Below are 20,000 nucleotides of genomic sequence, written 5' to 3'. Positions count from 1 at the left end.
CTTCACTATGGTGTAATCCTGTGTATGGAGAGAGACAATGAGGGGACTGACCCCAGTATTCCTCCCTCACTACAAAGAGGAGATTGTGCCCCCTGTATAGAGCTCTAGTGAGCACATCTGGAATACTGGGGTCAGTTCTGGAGACCTCACCTACAAAGAGACATAAAGAACATAGAGCGGCTCCAAAGATGGGGACAACAATGGTGGAAATGTAGATGGGGGGCCAACAATGGTGGAAATGTAGATGGGGGGGGCCAACAATGGTGGAAATGTAGATGGGGGGGGCCAACAATGGTGGAAATGTAGATGGGGGGGGCCAACAATGGTGGAAATGTAGATGGGGGGGGCCAACAATGGTGGAAATGTAGATGGGGGGGGCCAACAATGGTGGAAATGTAGATGGGGGGCCAACAATGGTGGAAATGTAGATGGGGGGCCAACAATGGTGGAAATGTAGATGGGGGGCCAACAATGGTGGAAATGTAGATGGGGGGCCAACAATGGTGGAAATGTAGATGGGGGGCCAACAATGGTGGAAATGTAGATGGGGGGCCAACAATGGTGGAAATGTAGATGGGGGGCCAACAATGGTGGAAATGTAGATGGGGGGCCAACAATGGTGGAAATGTAGATGGGGGGCCAACAATGGTGGAAATGTAGATGGGGGGCCAACAATGGTGGAAATGTAGATGGGGGGGCCAACAATGGTGGAAATGTAGATGGGGGGCCAACAATGGTGGAAATGTAGATGGGGGACCAACAATGGTGGAAATGTAGATGGGGGACAACAATGGTGGAAATGTAGATGGGGGACAACAATGGTGGAAATGTAGATGGGGGACAACAATGGTGGAAATGTAGATGGGGGGACAACAATGGTGGAAATGTAGATGAGGGGACAACAATGGTGGAAATGTAGATGGGAAACAACAATGGTGGAAATGTAGATGGGGGACAACAATGGTGGAAATGTAGATGGGGGACAACAATGGTGGAAATGTAGATGGGGGGCCAACAATGGTGGAAATGTAGATGGAGGACAACAATGGTGGAAATGTAGATGGGGGGACAACAATGGTGGAAATGTAGATGGGGAGAACAATGGTGGAAATGTAGATGGGGGACAACAATGGTGGAAATGTAGATGGGGACAACAATAGTGGAAATGTAGATGGGGACAACAATGGTGGAAATGTAGATGGGGGGACAACAATGGTGGAAATGTAGATGGTGACAACAATGGTGGAAATGTAGATGGGGACAACAATGGTGGAAATGTAGATGGGGGGACAACAATGGTGGAAATGTAGATGGGGGACAACAATGGAGGAAATGTAGATGGGGACAACAATGGTGGAAATGTAGATGGGGACAACAATGGTGGAAATGTAGATGGGGCCAACAATGGTGGAAATGTAGATGGGGGGCCAACAATGGTGGAAATGTAGATGGGGGGGGCCAACAATGGTGGAAATGTAGATGGGGGGGGCCAACAATGGTGGAAATGTAGATGGGGGGGGCCAACAATGGTGGAAATGTAGATGGGGGGGGCCAACAATGGTGGAAATGTAGATGGGGGGGCCAACAATGGTGGAAATGTAGATGGGGGGCCAACAATGGTGGAAATGTAGATGGGGGGCCAACAATGGTGGAAATGTAGATGGGGGGCCAACAATGGTGGAAATGTAGATGGGGGGCCAACAATGGTGGAAATGTAGATGGGGGGCCAACAATGGTGGAAATGTAGATGGGGGGCCAACAATGGTGGAAATGTAGATGGGGGGCCAACAATGGTGGAAATGTAGATGGGGGGCCAACAATGGTGGAAATGTAGATGGGGGGCCAACAATGGTGGAAATGTAGATGGGGGGCCAACAATGGTGGAAATGTAGATGGGGGGCCAACAATGGTGGAAATGTAGATGGGGGACCAACAATGGTGGAAATGTAGATGGGGGACAACAATGGTGGAAATGTAGATGGGGGACAACAATGGTGGAAATGTAGATGGGGGACAACAATGGTGGAAATGTAGATGGGGGGACAACAATGGTGGAAATGTAGATGAGGGGACAACAATGGTGGAAATGTAGATGGGGGACAACAATGGTGGAAATGTAGATGGGGGACAACAATGGTGGAAATGTAGATGGGGGGCCAACAATGGTGGAAATGTAGATGGGGGACAACAATGGTGGAAATGTAGATGGGGGGACAACAATGGTGGAAATGTAGATGGGGAGAACAATGGTGGAAATGTAGATGGGGGACAACAATGGTGGAAATGTAGATGGGGACAACAATAGTGGAAATGTAGATGGGGACAACAATGGTGGAAATGTAGATGGGGGGACAACAATGGTGGAAATGTAGATGGTGACAACAATGGTGGAAATGTAGATGGGGACAACAATGGTGGAAATGTAGATGGGGGGACAACAATGGTGGAAATGTAGATGGGGGACAACAATGGAGGAAATGTAGATGGGGACAACAATGGTGGAAATGTAGATGGGGACAACAATGGTGGAAATGTAGATGGGGACAACAATGGTGGAAATGTAGATGGGTCACCTCACCTCTCCGGTCAGCAGGTGGAGGATCTCCAAGGTGAAGTGTAATATTCTCTTAGTCATCTCATTCCTTTCCTTGTCCATCCTTGGGGGTCATTCAGGAGAAGAGGAGACAACTGGATCAGCTGAGATAGTCCTGCCAGGGCCTGTATGAAAAAATTTAGAGCCCTAAATCATACAGGGATCACATCATATATCACATACACACTTATATATATGATGTGACCCCTGTATGATATATATAATAAGTGAGGATGTGTATGTGATATATGATGTGACCCCTGTATAATATATATATAATAAGTGAGGATGTGTATGTGATATATGATGTGACCCCTGTATGATATATATATAAGTGAGGATGTGTATGTGATATATGATGTGATCCCTGTATGATATATAAGTGAGGATGTGTATGTGATATATGATGTGACCCCTGTATGATATATATATAAGTGAGGATGTGTATGTGATATTATATATATCATACAGGGATCACATCATATAAGTGAGGATGTGTATGTGATATATGATGTGATCCCTGTATGATATATATAATAAGTGAGGATGTGTATGTGATATATGATGTGATCCCTGTATGATATATATAATAAGTGAGGATGTGTATGTGACATATGATGTGATCCCTGTATGATATATAAGTGAGGATGTGTATGTGATATATGATGTGACCCCTGTATGATATATATATAAGTGAGGATGTGTATGTGATATATGATGTGATCCCTGTATGATATATATAATAAGTGAGGATGTGTATGTGATATATGATGTGATCCCTGTATGATATATATAATAAGTGAGGATGTGTATGTGATATATGATGTGATCCCTGTATGATATATATAATAAGTGAGGATGTGTATGTGATATATGATGTGATCCCTGTATGATATATATAATAAGTGAGGATGTGTATGTGATATATGATGTGATCCCTGTATATATATAATAAGTGAGGATGTGTATGTGATATATGATGTGATCCCTGTATATATATATAATAAGTGAGGATGTGTATGTGATATATGATGTGATCCCTGTATATATATATATATATATATATATATATATATATAAGTGATGATGTGTATGTGATATATCATACAGGGATCACATCATATATCACATACACATCATCACTTATTATATATATCATACAGGGATCACATCATATCACACACATCCTCACTTATATGATGTGACCCCTGTATGATATATATATATAATATCACATACACATCCTCACTTATTATACATCATACAGGGATCACATCATATATCACATACACATCCTCACTTATTATATATATCATACAGGGGTCACATCATATATCACATACACATCCTCACTTATTATATATATCATACAGGGGTCACATCATATATCACATACACATCCTCACTTATTATATATATTATACAGGGATCACATCATATATCACATACACATCCTCACTTATTATATATATTATACAGGGATCATATATCACATACATATCCTCACATATATATTATACAGGGATCACATCATATATCACATCCTCACTTATTATATATATCATACAGGGGTCCCATCATATATCACATACACATCCTCACTTATATATATCATACAGGGATCACATCATATATCACATACACATCCTCACTTATTATATATATCATACAGGGATCACATCATATATCACATACACATCCTCACTTATTATATATCATACAGGGGTCACATCATATATCACATACACATCCTCACTTATTATATATATCATACAGGGATCACATCATATATCACATACACATCCTCACTTATTATATATATCATACAGGGATCACATCATATATCACATACACATCCTCACTTATTATATATATCATACAGGGATCACATCATATATCACATACACATCCTCACTTATTATATATATCATACAGGGGTCACATCATATATCACATACACATCCTCACTTATATATATCATACAGGGATCACATCATATATCACATACACATCCTCACTTATTATATATCATACAGGGATCACATCATATATCACATACACATCCTCACTTATTATATATCATACAGGGATCACATCATATATCACATACACATCCTCACTTATATATATCATACAGGGATCACATCATATATCACATACACATCCTCACTTATTATATATATCATACAGGGATCACATCATATGTCACATACACATCCTCACTTATTATATATATCATACAGGGATCACATCATATATCACATACACATCCTCACTTATTATATATCATACAGGGATCACATCATATATCACATACACATCCTCACTTATATATATATATCATACAGGGATCACATCATATATCACATACACATCCTCACTTATATATATCATACAGGGATCACATCATATATCACATACACATCCTCACTTGTGGAAGCCTATCAGGCTTAATTTGTGGGAGGAGCTGGGAGTCCCTACATATACCCTCCCCTTACCTGCAACAGGTGCGTATGTAGCGTTCAACAGTGTTTCTTCATAGTACACTGCCACTAGCTCTTACGTTCCCGGCATTCTTTGGTGTTCCCGGTGCTCGGTTTTCGTACATTGCCGTTTCGTTGCTGTATCAGGTAAGTGCCGCTCGTCGGCATGGCTTTCTTAACCGGCTGCCGCGCCGGGTGTTGTAGGGGAGAGGGTTCGGTTTTTTGTGTTTTGCTTGTGCGCCGTAGCAGCAGCCGCGCTTATCGCGCATTATCCCGCTCCTGCTGCGAGTCTGTCCGGCGGGGAGAGTGGCAGGTGTGCGCCTTCGGGTCGGGGACGGCGGGGCGCTCGGGATGCACTACTCCTTTACTGGGGTGGTGCGGCTGTAGTGCTCCTCTCCTTTCCCGGCTTGGGGGGACGGCACGAGGTCCTCACGCCGCCGGCAGTGGTCAGCCTCAGCGTACGCTCCCCTCGGGCTCTCTATACGGGCAGCCGCAGGGGTCATGTTACTCACGAGTACGGTGGGGGGTTTTCAGGTTGCCACGTGACCTGCAGCCTGCTGTTTGCTTATACCTTCTCCCCCTCTTGTCTTCTTCTTTTTACAGTGTTGTCTTTGGTTTAGTGTGTCAGGTGCGTTGCCTCCCCATTAATTTTTACTCCTGGGGTTTTTGTTTATGTTAGTTTGGGCCTGGTTGGTACGGGTTACGGAAAAAAAATGTAAAAAAAAAAAAAATTTTAATTAAAAAAAAAAAAAAATAAAGGAAAAAAAGAGAATTTTTTTTAATTATAAAATAAAAAAAATAAAAAAATTAATAATAAGGGGGAGACTGTGGAGGGTTGTGCGCGGGTATGGGTAGTGGGGGGGGGGGATAAAAAAAGGGGGGCCTCTACACGTTACATATACTCAGACATAGGTACACACCAGTAGGTATTTTCAATACACATGGTCATTCCTGACTCTGTCAGGTAGGGCTATTAGTTACCTCAGTAGCTGCCTCTGACTCTTCCTCAGAGTGGGTAAACTCCTGGCATCATATATTGTTACTGACACGTCATCAGAGCAATCTCACGCTTTGCTGTCCCCGGACTCAGTTGTCACGGCAGCAACACAGCATACCCTGTCATTGTTACTGACTCGTCTTCAGAGCGATAGCACTATCATTACTGTCTCCTGACTCGTCTTCAGAGCAGTAGTTATTCCCTACATACATCTTATTAATTGGTACTGACACGTCATCAGAGCAATCTTACGCTTTGCTGTCCCCGGACTCGGTTGTCACGGCAGCAACACAGCCTACCCTGTCATTGATACTGACTCATCCTCAGAGCGATGGCACTATCATTACTGTCTCCTGACTCTTCTTCAGAGCAGTAGTTATTCCCTACATACATCCTATTAATTGTTACTGACACGTCTTCAGAGTTATTAAGTAGTCGAACTGTCTGCTGACTCTTCTTCAGAGCAGTTTAAGTTGATACCCATTCGGGGAATTGTTGCTGACTCGTCTTCAGAGCAATTTTCGTTCATGCGGACTCCTGACTCATCTTCAGAGCAGCAATCCGTACGTACACAATTATTTGTTACTGACACGTCTTCAGTGCAATTTCGTCGTTGAAACTGTCTCCTGACTCCACTCAGTACAGTTAATCTAACATTTCATACTGGGGTATTTGTTACTGTCTCTTTCAGTACAATCACGTTATCACTGCCTCCTGACTCGTCTTCAGCGCAGTCATACGGTTATACACGTCCAGGGGTAGGGGAACACACTACAATACGCATGAGTGAGTATGTACCACAAGGGTAACAAAAAAAAAAAACAAAAAAAAAATATATATATATATAAAATTATATATATTTAATAACAAGGTTAGTGGCTTGTCATCAGGTGTGTATTCTCGCTCCAATGAGCCACGTACATTTGGTGTTACGGTGTTCTTACGATTGTTTTCTTATACCGGTACCCGTTTGGCCCGGTTAGGTGGGAGCGGATCACACGGCTCGGACATCGAAGAGACGATGTCTCTACCGGCTACCCGGCTGGGAAGTTCTCAGAGGGACAGCGGGTTGCAGTACCGCTTGTGGACCATCCCCAGGCTGATGGACGAGCTCCGCATGAGAGGCATTGCGTACCATGCGTGCGCCCGGAAAGTGGAACTCTATAGGTTACTGGCTGCCGAGTCAGGTGCTGGCTCTGGCCAGGACCCGGTGGCTCCAGAGCCCGCTTCTGGGAGTCAGATGCAGGACATGATGTCGTCTGTCATGAATACCTTTTCGGTCTTTCAGGCTAGGCTCGACGCCATGGACAGTAGCAACGCCCAGGCCGCACAAGCTGCCAGCACTCCTGTCATGGAGCCGGCTGGTCAGCCTCTCCCGGGGCCTAGTGCTGCTTTGATGCCAGTTGCATCCTCATTTCTGACACCCGCTGCAGGTACGCAGAAGGAACCGCCCAGGGTAGCTCCTTCCCATTTCATCACGGCCAGCATCCGCAAGGATATTCTGGAGGGCAGGGATGTCAATCTGGCATCTCTCCTCATATCCACCCATGACATCACGGAGGCTAAAACGGTGTCTTGTGGGGAGCTGGCGGTAACCTTCAGGAGTAAGGATGCCAGGCTGAACCGGAAGTTGTCCATACCCGAGTTTGTGATTGCCTTTAGCCTTTTCCGTGATGTTATCTGTTCCGCCAGACCGGACAGGAGGGAGGAGTTAGATATGTACCTCCTTGACGTGACGGATCTAGGTGACAGATATGCCGGATCATCTTTTTATGACTACCACAAGTCATTCACAGCTAAGGCTGCGGCCGCTTTTGCCCAGTACGGATACGTCACTGATTGGTCCAGGGTCGATACTGACCTCTTCTGTAGGCATTTCGCGGGCTTGAGGGCTCCTGCCTGTACCCTGTGTCAGTCCATCTCTCATACGGCTGCGAGGTGTTCCCTGGCGCAAGAGGACAGCCAGGTGGGCAGAGGGTCTGGCGCATTGGCTGGCGGGGGTCAGAAAGGCGCGGCCAATGTCGACAAGTTGGGGAGACCGGTCAGGTATCTGGGGCGCAACCAGATTTGTAATAATTTTAATATATCAACATGCAACTACAATCAATGTAGGCTTCTTCACGTTTGCTTTAATTGTTTTCGGGCTCATCCTCGGTCTGTATGCCCTGTCAAAGCTTCTCAGGCATGACTAGGCGGGGTTGAGGTGATGGCACTGGACAGGGTCTTGCGAGATCACCTTGACCAAGGATGGGTTAATTGGCTGCTTACCGGGTTCCGGCAAGGTTTCCATACCGGCTTGGTGGCATTGCCTCAATCCACACGAGTGTGATAACCTCAGGTCCGCCATGGCGGATCCTCTGGCAGTGACGGAACTGTTACAGGCGGAGGTGACTAAGGGTTTTGTCATTGGCCCCTTTTGTCTTCCACCATTTATCTCCTGGAGGGTCAGCCCGATTGGAGTAGTGGTGGGTAAGTTTAATAATAAAAACGTATGATTTATGACTTGTCCGCACCTCATTCATCCTTAATCCCCAGTTTGAATTCTCTAATTCCTTCAGAGGAATTCGGCATGAAATATGCATCCATCGATCAAGCCATTCAAATGATCTTGCAGCTAGGCCCAGGGGCGTTTTTGTCTAAAATTGACATCACCGATGCTTTTAAATTGTTGCCCGTCAGGCAGGACCTCTGGCAGTGGTACGGCATTAAATGGCAGCAGCTGTACTACTTTGCGGTTAAGCTAACGTTTGCCTCAAAGAGCAGCCCCTGGCTGTTCGATCAGATGGCCATTGGCTTACATTGGGCCATGGAGAACGTTGTTGGGTGCAGGAATGTACTCCATTATTTGGATGACTTCCTCCTCATTGAGCCTTCAGGGGTAATTCCTTTCCAGTTACAGGAGTGTCTAGCACTCTTCGAGCATTTAGGGGTGCCCGTGTCCCCAAAAAAGGCGGAAGGTCCGGTGAGCGCGCTGACCTTTTTGGGGGTCGTATTGGATGCAGTAAAGATGGAGGCTAGGCTACCTTCAGACAAACTGGACAGGATCCGTTCCGTGATTGGTAGCTGATCTGCTCATGTGGCAGGAGTTCTTACAGAACTGGAATGGGGTGTCCTTTTTTTGTGCCCAGTGTCTCATTAGACTCTCCCAGGGTTTTTTCCGACGCCTCTTCATCTATAGGTTTCGCAGCAATTTTTGACAGCCATTGGGTGGCCGACACGTGGCCGGAGCAGGTTAGAGGGTTAGAGGTATTCAAGGTTTTTTCAACGTGTTCTGCACTTTTTGAGATCTTCCCTGTAGTAGTAGCAGCCCAGCTGTGGGGTAGGCTCTGGTCCAGGAAAGTGGTCACCTTTGTCTGCGATAACGCAGCCACGGTGGAAATACTCAACAAAGGCAGATCAAAGTCCTCTCAAATCATGCGCTCTCTCAGGAGGCTTGTGTATTTATCATTATTGCATAATTTCCGATTCACCGCACAGTTCATAGAAGGGGTTAACAATGTTGCTGCAGACTCCCTGTCTAGAGCTAAATTTCATCTCTTCTTTCAGACAATGCCCGGGGCAGACGCAGCGGGCTCTCCGGTCCCCCCTTTTCAGTCCCTGATAATGGGTTGAGCTCCTACAGACACATTGCCAACAGCCCCATCGTCAGTTCACTGTCAGCCAACACCAGGAGGGCCTATCGGGTGGCATGGGAGGCTTATCAGAATTTTCTAGCCACTAACCCTCAAGACACGGAGGACTATATCTCTTCCCTACTTTGTTTTGTGGCTTTTTGCCATTCTACTTTGCATCTGTCACATAGCACCATCAAAAACTACTTGGCAGGTATCCGACACCACATGGCCCTCAGACATCCTAGTAGGCCGTCCTTGTTTGCCGCCCATCCAATCAGAGCTATTTTAAGGGGTATTCTCTAGTTATCAGTACGCAAGGCCCCTAGTTGAGTCCCCATTTCCGGTGTACTGTTCCGAGGTGTGTCTGATGCTCTGGACGCCCTTCCCTTTGGGTTTTTGGACAGTTTAGTCATCAAGGCGGCCATTTACTCAGGGTTCTATGGTTTCCTACGACCAGGTGAGTTTACTGTTTCCTCCACTAAGTGTTTGGGGCTGTCGAAGGGCCAGTTAGTTCAGGTCAGGTTCTTCCCCTCTGGGCATAAATGGTGCCCGGTTCTGGTGTTGCGGCAGTTGCTAGCGGCACTATCAGTGCAGGTCCTTACATTTCCATTACTCCCGCACAATAACCTACCAATCACCACCTCTTGGTTCGTTAAACACGTTCGTACACTAGTAGCCGCCTTGGGCCACGATCCCAACTCCATATCTGGGCTCTCATTCCGTATGGGGGCAGCATCTGCCGCTTCACGTCACAAAGTGCCCGCTCATTTGATTAAAAGCTTGGGCAGGTGGGATTCTGGTTGTTTTGAACGTTATATCCCTAACCCCCATGCTGAGTTAGCCGAGGTATTTACCTTTTTGGCTTTGTAATGTTGTTTCTGAAAATAAACCTTTTCAAACCCTATCTGTGTGTTTTTGCCCTCTATAGGCGTCCCCTCACGTACGGTTTTGGCACACCTCAGACCGTTAGGTAAGGTTGCTAGAACAATGTTCGGTAAGTACGTTGTCCGGTAAGCATTGACCACAAATTATATATATCATACAGGGGTCACATCATATGTCACATACACATCCTCACTTATATATATCATACAGGGATCACATCATATCACATACACATCCTCACTTATTATATATATATCATACAGGGGTCACATCATATATCACATACACATCCTCACTTATTATATATATATCATACAGGGGTCACATCATATGTCACATACACATCCTCACTTATATATATCATACAGGGATCACATCATATATCACATACACATCCTCACTTATATATATCATACAGGGATCACATCATATCACATACACATCCTCACTTATTATATATATCATACAGGGATCACATCATATATCACATACACATCCTCACTTATTATATATATCATACAGGGATCACATCATATATCACATACACATCCTCACTTATTATATATATATCATACAGGGATCACATCATATGTCACATACACATCCTTACTTATTATATATATCATACAGGGATCACATCATATATCACATACACATCCTCACTTATTATATATATATATATCATACAGGGGTCACATCATATATCACATACACATCCTCACTTATTATATATATCATACAGGGGTCACATCATATATCACATACACATCCTCACTTATTATATATATCATACAGGGATCACATCATATATCACATACACATCCTCACTTATTATATATATCATACAGGGATCACATCATATATCACATACACATCCTCACTTATTATATATATCATACAGGGATCACATCATATATCACATACACATCCTCATATATATATATATCATACAGGGATCACATCATATATCACATACACATCCTCACTTATTATATATATCATACAGGGGTCACATCATATATCACATACACATCCTCACTTATTATATATATCATACAGGGATCACATCATATATCACATACACAACCTCACTTATTATATATATTATACAGGGATCACATCATATATCACATACACATCCTCACTTATTATATATATATCATACAGGGGTCACATCATATATCACATACACATCCTCACTTATTATATATATATATATATCATACAGGGGTCACATCATATATCACATACACATCCTCACTTATTATATATATCATACAGGGATCACATCATATGTCACATACACATCCTCACTTATTATATATATATCATACAGGGGTCACATCATATGTCACATACACATCCTCACTTATTATATATATTATACAGGGATCACATCATATATCACATACACATCCTCACTTATTATATATATTATACAGGGATCACATCATATATCACATACACATCCTCACTTATTATATATATATCATACAGGGATTACATCATATATCACATACACATCCTCACTTATTATATATATTATACAGGGGTCACATCATATATCACATACACAACCTCACTTATTATATATATTATACAGGGATCACATCATATATCACATACACATCCTCACTTATATATATATCATACAGGGGTCACATCATATATCACATACACATCCTCACTTATTATATATATATATATCATACAGGGGTCACATCATATATCACATACACATCCTCACTTATTATATATATCATACAGGGATCACATCATATGTCACATACACATCCTCACTTATTATATATATATTATACAGGGATCACATCATATATCACATACACATCCTCACTTATTATATATATATCATACAGGGATTACATCATATATCACATACACATCCTCACTTATTATATATATTATACAGGGGTCACATCATATATCACATCCACATCCTCACTTATTATATATATCATACAGGGGTCACATCATATATCACATACACATCCTCACTTATATATATCATACAGGGGTCACATCATATATCACATACACATCCTCACTTATTATATATATCATACAGGGATCACATCATATGTCACATACACATCCTCACTTATTATATATTTGTGGTCGTTGCTACATGACTGATATGCGTACAACCCTAATACTAACCTAACAACCAACTGTAACCAATAATCTATCAACCTCAACTAAGCAGTTTGGAGTGTGCCATAACTGCGGCGTAAAGAAAATGCCTGGAAAAGAGGGCAAAACCCGGATTTAAACAAACATTTGTTTATTGCGGATTACAACACAAGAGACTGGAATGCGCTAGCCATTTCTTTGCGAGGGTTAGGGATATACTGCATGTAGCATCCGCATTTCCAACATCCTAATTTCATGATTACGTGGGCTGGGACCCCGTGCTTAGAATTGGCTGTAGCTGCGCCAATACGGAAGGAGTGACCGGATAATGAAGTCGGGACTCCTCCCAGCGACCTGACCGAAATGCGTAAATGTTTGATGAACTGAGAAGTAGTTAGCGGGTTGGACCTGAAATGGAGTAAAAGGTCGTCAGCTGATAGGTTACACAGGCATTCAACAATTCACGGAGGACTGTGGCAGGACACCCTTTGTGCACGGTGGGGAAAACCGAACAACCACAGTTTGACCCGGTGACGAGGTCTTGGTCTGACTGAGGGACAGCTCGAAATGATCAGAGACATGTGACAGCTGACTGACCTTAGGATAGGGCGCGTTAATGGTCCGAGTTGTACACTCACCCGGTCTGAGAAACCCATAACAGGCAAGGTACATGGCCGCTTTTAATGTGAGGCTATCACGGATACCCAATGGTGTGGAGTCTAACAAGTCGGACAACTGCCTGAACACGTTGCCTGTGATTGGTTGTCTGACTGGGCTGCGAGGGACTTCCTTCTCAAGGATGCCCTTCAGAGCGGACTTCACCAAGCGAGAAGAGAGTATGGAGTAACTACGGGTATTGGTCAAGGATAAATGGTGTTGGATACCGGCTAGATAACTCTTAAAAGTATTGTGGGATAAATGCAGTGTGGAATGGCAAAACCCGACATATGCTAATAGGAAGGGAACTGAAATCTTGTCGCCCTCGGCGTGCTTGGATCTGGATTTGGAAAACGAGTTCCACGCCGTACCATAAATTTTTGCGTATTTGCGGACAAGGCATCTGCTGCAATATACTGGACTCCTTCAACGTGAGCACATGTGAAAGTAAATGTATGTAGTAGGGACAGCCAAACTAACCGTCTAGCCAAGCTCATTTATCTATAACATGGCTGACCGTCTAACACCAGGACAGAGAGAGAGTATCCGAAGACGTGACGGGTGAGAATTGTATACGTGACGGACCTAGACAAGTATGTGCCCGGTGACAAGAGCGAAACGTTATACAAGTACCTTAACAACCTAGAACACCCTGAAGAGCATCTTTAGGAACGAGACTACACGGAGAAAGGAGCGCATCGACAACGCAAGCAATCACAACCTGAAAACGTGTCAGGTTCATGAGGTGATTACTTGGAGAACAATGTACGACACTTTAAACCAGAACAGAGGGAAAGTATCCGAAGACGTGTTGGACGAGAATCGTATGCGTAACCGGGCCTAGACGAGTATGCGCCCGGTGACAAGTGCGAAACGTTAAACGAGTACCATATCAACCTAGAACACCATGAAGCACCTTTTTGGGACATGACTACACATAGAAAGGAGCGCATCGACAACGCAAGCAATCACAACCTGAAAGCGTGTCAAGTTCATGAGGTGATTACTTGGAGAACAATGTACGACACTTTAAACCAGAACAGAGGGAAAGTATGCGAAGACGTGTCGGACGAGAATCGTATGCGTAACCGGGTCTAAACGAGTATGCGCCCGGTGACAAATGCGAAACGTTAAACGAGTACCATATCAACCTAGAACACCATGAAGTACATTTTTGGGACATGACTACACAGAGAAAGGAGCGCATCGACAACGCAAGCAATCACAACCTGAAAGCGTGTCAGGTTTATGAGGTGATTACTTGGACAACAATAAATAACTCTTTAAACCAGGAGAGAGGGAAAGTATGCGAAGACGTGTCGGACGAGAATTATATGCGTAACTGAGTCTAGATAAGTGTGTGCCCAGTGGTAAGTGCGAAAGTTCATACGAGTACCATTACAACCCAAAACATCGTGAATTCCGATTTTGAGAACGTGACTATATCGTAAAAGAGGTGCACCGACGACACAAGTAAACACAACCTGAAGACGTGTCAGGTTCATGAGGTGATTACTTGGATAATAAAACAAATCTTATCACCTACGTGTGGCGTTATTGCTGTTCTGAAGGCGTGTCAGTAACAACCGTGCAACGTACTCCCTGCAGGCGTAGGAGGCATGATGGGTATACATCACCTATGTGTGGCGTGTCAGTCATAACAATTATGCGACGTACCTTTTCTGTAACATGACAGGCTTAACAGGTAAATACCACCTATGCGTAGTGTCAGTGTCGTTCAGAAGGCATGTCAGTACCAACGATAATGAGACATACCCCGTCTGCAACGGTTTACTGGGTCAGCCCCGCCTGTGCGTCGTGTAATAGTCGTTCTGAATATGTGTGAGCAGCGACAACTGCTATGTATCACCCTGCCTATATAAAGATGCGTGCAGAACGACTACGTGTGAAACTGTCGTGAACCGCTAAGCATGGCTATACCACCAACTTGATGAACCTATACTCGGGCCAACCATAAACGCGTATAGACCACCAGTGAATGCCTGAAGCTAACCACGACCTGATGGCAGAGAATATGCCGGCAAGTAGTAACTATTATAACCACATACCTGCGTACAGGGCCACACCCCATGTGCTGTATGAGCATGTGCGCTGCACAAAACTGCGGGCGTACGAACTTCACAAATAGCGCAAGTGCATGTACAGAACACATGCCACGAGTGCACACGCAGCCTGATTCCCGCGTGCACCCGAGTAATATAACCCTCCAAACATGCGTGATACAGGTCCTGCGAGCGGGTGTGCAGCACGAACCTTATGAGTGCATACTCAGTAGTAATCCTATGAGCGTGGGCCATGTAATACTATAAACGTGCGTACAGTGTGACTCGTATGAGCGTGTACAAAGTATGAATCCTATGAGTGTGTACAACATGACTCCTACAAGAGCGTGTGTAGTAAGAACCCTGCAGGCAAGTACAAGTGTGTATACCATGTAACCTACGAGCAAGTGTACAGAATGGATGCTACATTGGTATGCACCGCATGAACTTTATGAATTATGCGAGCGAGTGTACCGTATAAAAGCTACCGCGAATGTACTGCATAATCCTAACACGTGTAAAGTAAGAACCCAACAAGCGTGTGTACAGTGTGTACTGTGTACAGCATGAATCTTATAAGTGTGTACGCAGCATAGTGCTACAAGTATGTACAAGCGTGTGTATAGAGTAAATGCTACAAGCATGCACCCCCGAACTATGCGCAAGTGTGAGTGCAGTATGAATGCTACAAGCAAGCGTACAGCATGAACCCTAAGGGTGAATGTACAATATAATCCTACAAGCGAGTGTACAGTATGAAACCTGTAGGCAAGTAAACGGTATAAACACTACAAGTGTGTACTGTATGAATCATACAAGCGTGTGTGCAGTATAAACCTTACAAAGGGGGTGTACAGTATGACCCTAAAAGCGTGTGTACGGTATAAAACTACAAGCGCGTAGAGAACAAATGAACCCTATAAGCGTGTGTGGCGTATAAATGTTACCGGCATGAATCCTACCAACGTGTATGGGTACCAGGATGTGTACAGCATGAACCCAACGGCATGATTCCTATAAGTGAGAATCGTAGCTCCACAACAGCTGGAGGCACACCGCCCGGAAACACAGAATTATAAATAAATGAAAAGTAAACTGTGAGGAAGTTAGTTAAGAGAAAGATTGGAAGTGAGCGCAGCTGTTGGTGTAGCGTGCCTTAGACTGACCAGATTGGCAGCTGTGGGGGTGAAGCATAAGCCCACAGGGTGGGGCGGAGCGGTGAGTCCGATTGAGTGTAAAGGTGTGTGAGTCTCAGTATACGGGAGACACATATAGATCCTCCCCGCAGCACCGAACTACAAAATGTGATAATGATATACATGTGCAGGAGACTGTTCATATAGTGCAGTAATGATATACATGTGCAGGAGACTGATCATATAGTGCGGTAATGATATACATGTGCAGGAGACTGATCATATAGTGCAGTAATGTTATACATGTGCAGGAGACTGATCATATAGTGCAGTAATGATATACATGTGCAGGAGACTGATCATATAGTGCAGTAATGATATACATGTGCAGGAGACTGATCATATAGTGCAGTAATGATATACATGTGCAGGAGACTGATCATATAGTGCGGTAATGATATACATGTGCAGGAGACTGATCACATAGTGCAGTAATGATATACATGTGCAGGAGACTGATCACATAGTGCAGTAATGATATACATGTGCAGGAGACTGTTCATATAGTGCAGTAATGATATACATGTGCAGGAGACTGATCATATAGTGCAGTAATGATATACATGTGCAGGAGACTGATCACATAGTGCAGTAATGATATACATGTGCAGGAGACTGATCACATAGTGCAGTAATGATATACATGTGCAGGAGACTGATCATATAGTGCAGTAATGTTATACATGTGCAGGAGACTGATCATATAGTGCAGTAATGTTATACATGTGCAGGAGACTGATCATATAGTGCAGTAATGATATACATGTGCAGGAGACTGTTCATATAGTGCAGTAATGATATACATGTGCAGGAGACTGATCATATAGTGCGGTAATGATATACATGTGCAGGAGACTGATCATATAGTGCAGTAATGATATACATGTGCAGGAGACTGATCATATAGTGCGGTAATGATATACATGTGCAGGAGACTGATCATATAGTGCAGTAATGATATACATGTGCAGGAGACTGATCACATAGTGCAGTAATGATATACATGTGCAGGAGACTGATCACATAGTGCGGTAATGATATACATGTGCAGGAGACTGATCATATAGTGCGGTAATGTTATACATGTGCAGGAGACTGATCATATAGTGCAGTAATGATATACATGTGCAGGAGACTGATCACATAGTGCAGTAATGATATACATGTGCAGGAGACTGTTCATATAGTGCAGTAATGATATACATGTGCAGGAGACTGATCATATAGTGCAGTAATGATATACATGTGCAGGAGACTGATCATATAGTGCAGTAATGATATACATGTGCAGGAGACTGATCATATAGTGCGGTAATGATATACATGTGCAGGAGACTGTTCACATAGTGCGGTAATGATAAAATATGCAGGAGACTGATCACATAGTGCGGTAATGATATACATGTGCAGGAGACTGATCACATAGTGCGGTAATGTTATACATGTGCAGGAGACTGTTCACATAGTGCGGTAATGATATACATGTGCAAGAAGCCTAACACATAGTGCAGTAATGATATACATGTGCAGGAGACTGATCATATAGTGCGGTAATGATATACATGTGCAGGAGACTGATCACATAGTGCGGTAATGATATACATGTGCAGGAGACTGATCACATAGTGCGGTAATGATATACATGTGCAGGAGACTGATCACATAGTGCGGTAATGTTATACATGTGCAGGAGACTGATCATATAGTGCAGTAATGATATACATGTGCAGGAGACTGTTCACATAGTGCGGAAATGATAAAATATACAGGAGACTGATCACATAGTGCGGTAATGATATACATGTGCAGGAGACTGATCACATAGTGCGGTAATGTTATACATGTGCAGGAGACTGATCATATAGTGCAGTAATGATATACATGTGCAGGAGACTGATCACATAGTGCGGTAATGATAAACAAGTGCAAGAAGCCTAACACATAGTGCGGTAATGATATACATGTGCAAGAAGCCTAACACATAGTGCAGTAATGATATACATGTGCAGGAGACTGTTCATATAGTGCAGTAATGATATACATGTGCAGGAGACTGATCACATAGTGCAGTAATGATATACATGTGCAGGAGACTGATCATATAGTGCAGTAATGATATACATGTGCAGGAGACTGATCACATAGTGCAGTAATGATATACATGTGCAGGAGACTGATCACATAGTGCAGTAATGATATACATGTGCAGGAGACTGATGACATAGTGCAGTAATGATATACATGTGCAGGAGACTGTTCACATAGTGCGGTAATGATATACATGTGCAGGAGACTGATCACATAGTGCGGTAATGATATACATGTGCAGGAGACTGTTCACATAGTGCGGTAATGATATACATGTGCAGGAGACTGATCACATAGTGCAGTAATGATATACATGTGCAGGAGACTGATGACATAGTGCAGTAATGATATACATGTGCAGGAGACTGATCACATAGTGCAGTAATGATATACATGTGCAGGAGACTGATCACATAGTGCAGTAATGATATACATGTGCAGGAGACTGATCACATAGTGCAGTAATGAAATACATGTGCAGGAGACTGATCACATAGTGCGGTAATGATATACATGTGCAGGAGACTGATCACATAGTGCAGTAATGATATACATGTGCAGGAGACTGATCATATAGTGCGGTAATGTTATACATGTGCAGGAGACTGATCACATAGTGCAGTAATGATATACATGTGCAGGAGACTGATCACATAGTGCAGTAATGATATACATGTGCAGGAGACTGATCACATAGTGCAGTAATGATATACATGTGCAGGAGACTGATCACATAGTGCAGTAATGATATACATGTGCAGGAGACTGATCACATAGTGCAGTAATGATATACATGTGCAGGAGACTGATCACATAGTGCAGTAATGATATACATGTGCAGGAGACTGATCACATAGTGCAGTAATGATATGCATGTGCAGGAGACTGATCATATAGTGCGGTAATGATATACATGTGCAGGAGACTGATCACATAGTGCGGTAATGATATACATGTGCAGGAGACTGATCACATAGTGCGGTAATGATATACATGTGCAGGAGACTGATCACATAGTGCGGTAATGTTATACATGTGCAGGAGACTGTTCACATAGTGCGGTAATGATATACATGTGCAGGAGACTGATCACATAGTGCGGTAATGATATATATGTGCAGGAGACTGATCACATAGTGCAGTAATGATATGCATGTGCAGGAGACTGTTCACATAGTGCGGTAATGATATACATGTGCAGGAGACTGATCATATAGTGCAGTAATGATATATATGTGCAGGAGACTGATCACATAGTGCAGTAATGATATGC

The 20,000-nt window shown here is 43.3% G+C and overlaps 2 protein-coding genes across 6 annotated transcripts in view; one reads left to right on the top strand and one right to left on the bottom strand.

Annotated features, from left to right (window-relative positions):
- The window catches only part of LOC130277649 (zinc finger protein 569-like), a 614,204-nt gene that overhangs the window by 357,398 nt on the left and 236,806 nt on the right, over nucleotides 1–20,000 (top strand). The window contains exon 1 of one of the 5 annotated variants that reach the window (XM_056528618.1): nucleotides 10,635–10,681. The exons of the other annotated variants lie outside the window; for them this stretch is intronic. The gene's annotated coding sequence lies outside the window, so the exon portion shown is untranslated. Of the gene's footprint in view, nucleotides 1–10,634; nucleotides 10,682–20,000 lie in introns of those variants that run through there. 5 annotated transcript variants of the gene reach the window in all.
- LOC130299747 (oocyte zinc finger protein XlCOF7.1-like) overlaps nucleotides 1–20,000 on the bottom strand; it is a 113,154-nt gene that overhangs the window by 82,828 nt on the left and 10,326 nt on the right. The window contains exons 2-3 of the mRNA XM_056551489.1: nucleotides 2,579–2,718; nucleotides 1–18 (exon numbers count right to left, since the gene is read on the bottom strand). The exon at nucleotides 1–18 is cut by the window's left edge and continues 162 nt beyond it. Coding sequence (XP_056407464.1) covers nucleotides 1–18; nucleotides 2,579–2,656 — 96 coding nt within the window. The 5' untranslated portion in view covers nucleotides 2,657–2,718. The remainder of the gene's footprint in view (nucleotides 19–2,578; nucleotides 2,719–20,000) is intronic.

Source organism: Hyla sarda, chromosome 1, assembly GCF_029499605.1.
Source record: "Hyla sarda isolate aHylSar1 chromosome 1, aHylSar1.hap1, whole genome shotgun sequence".
NCBI lineage: Eukaryota > Metazoa > Chordata > Amphibia > Anura > Hylidae > Hyla > Hyla sarda.
The sequence above is the reverse complement of the archived record's forward strand: the minus strand, read 5'-3'. Positions and strand labels throughout refer to the sequence as shown.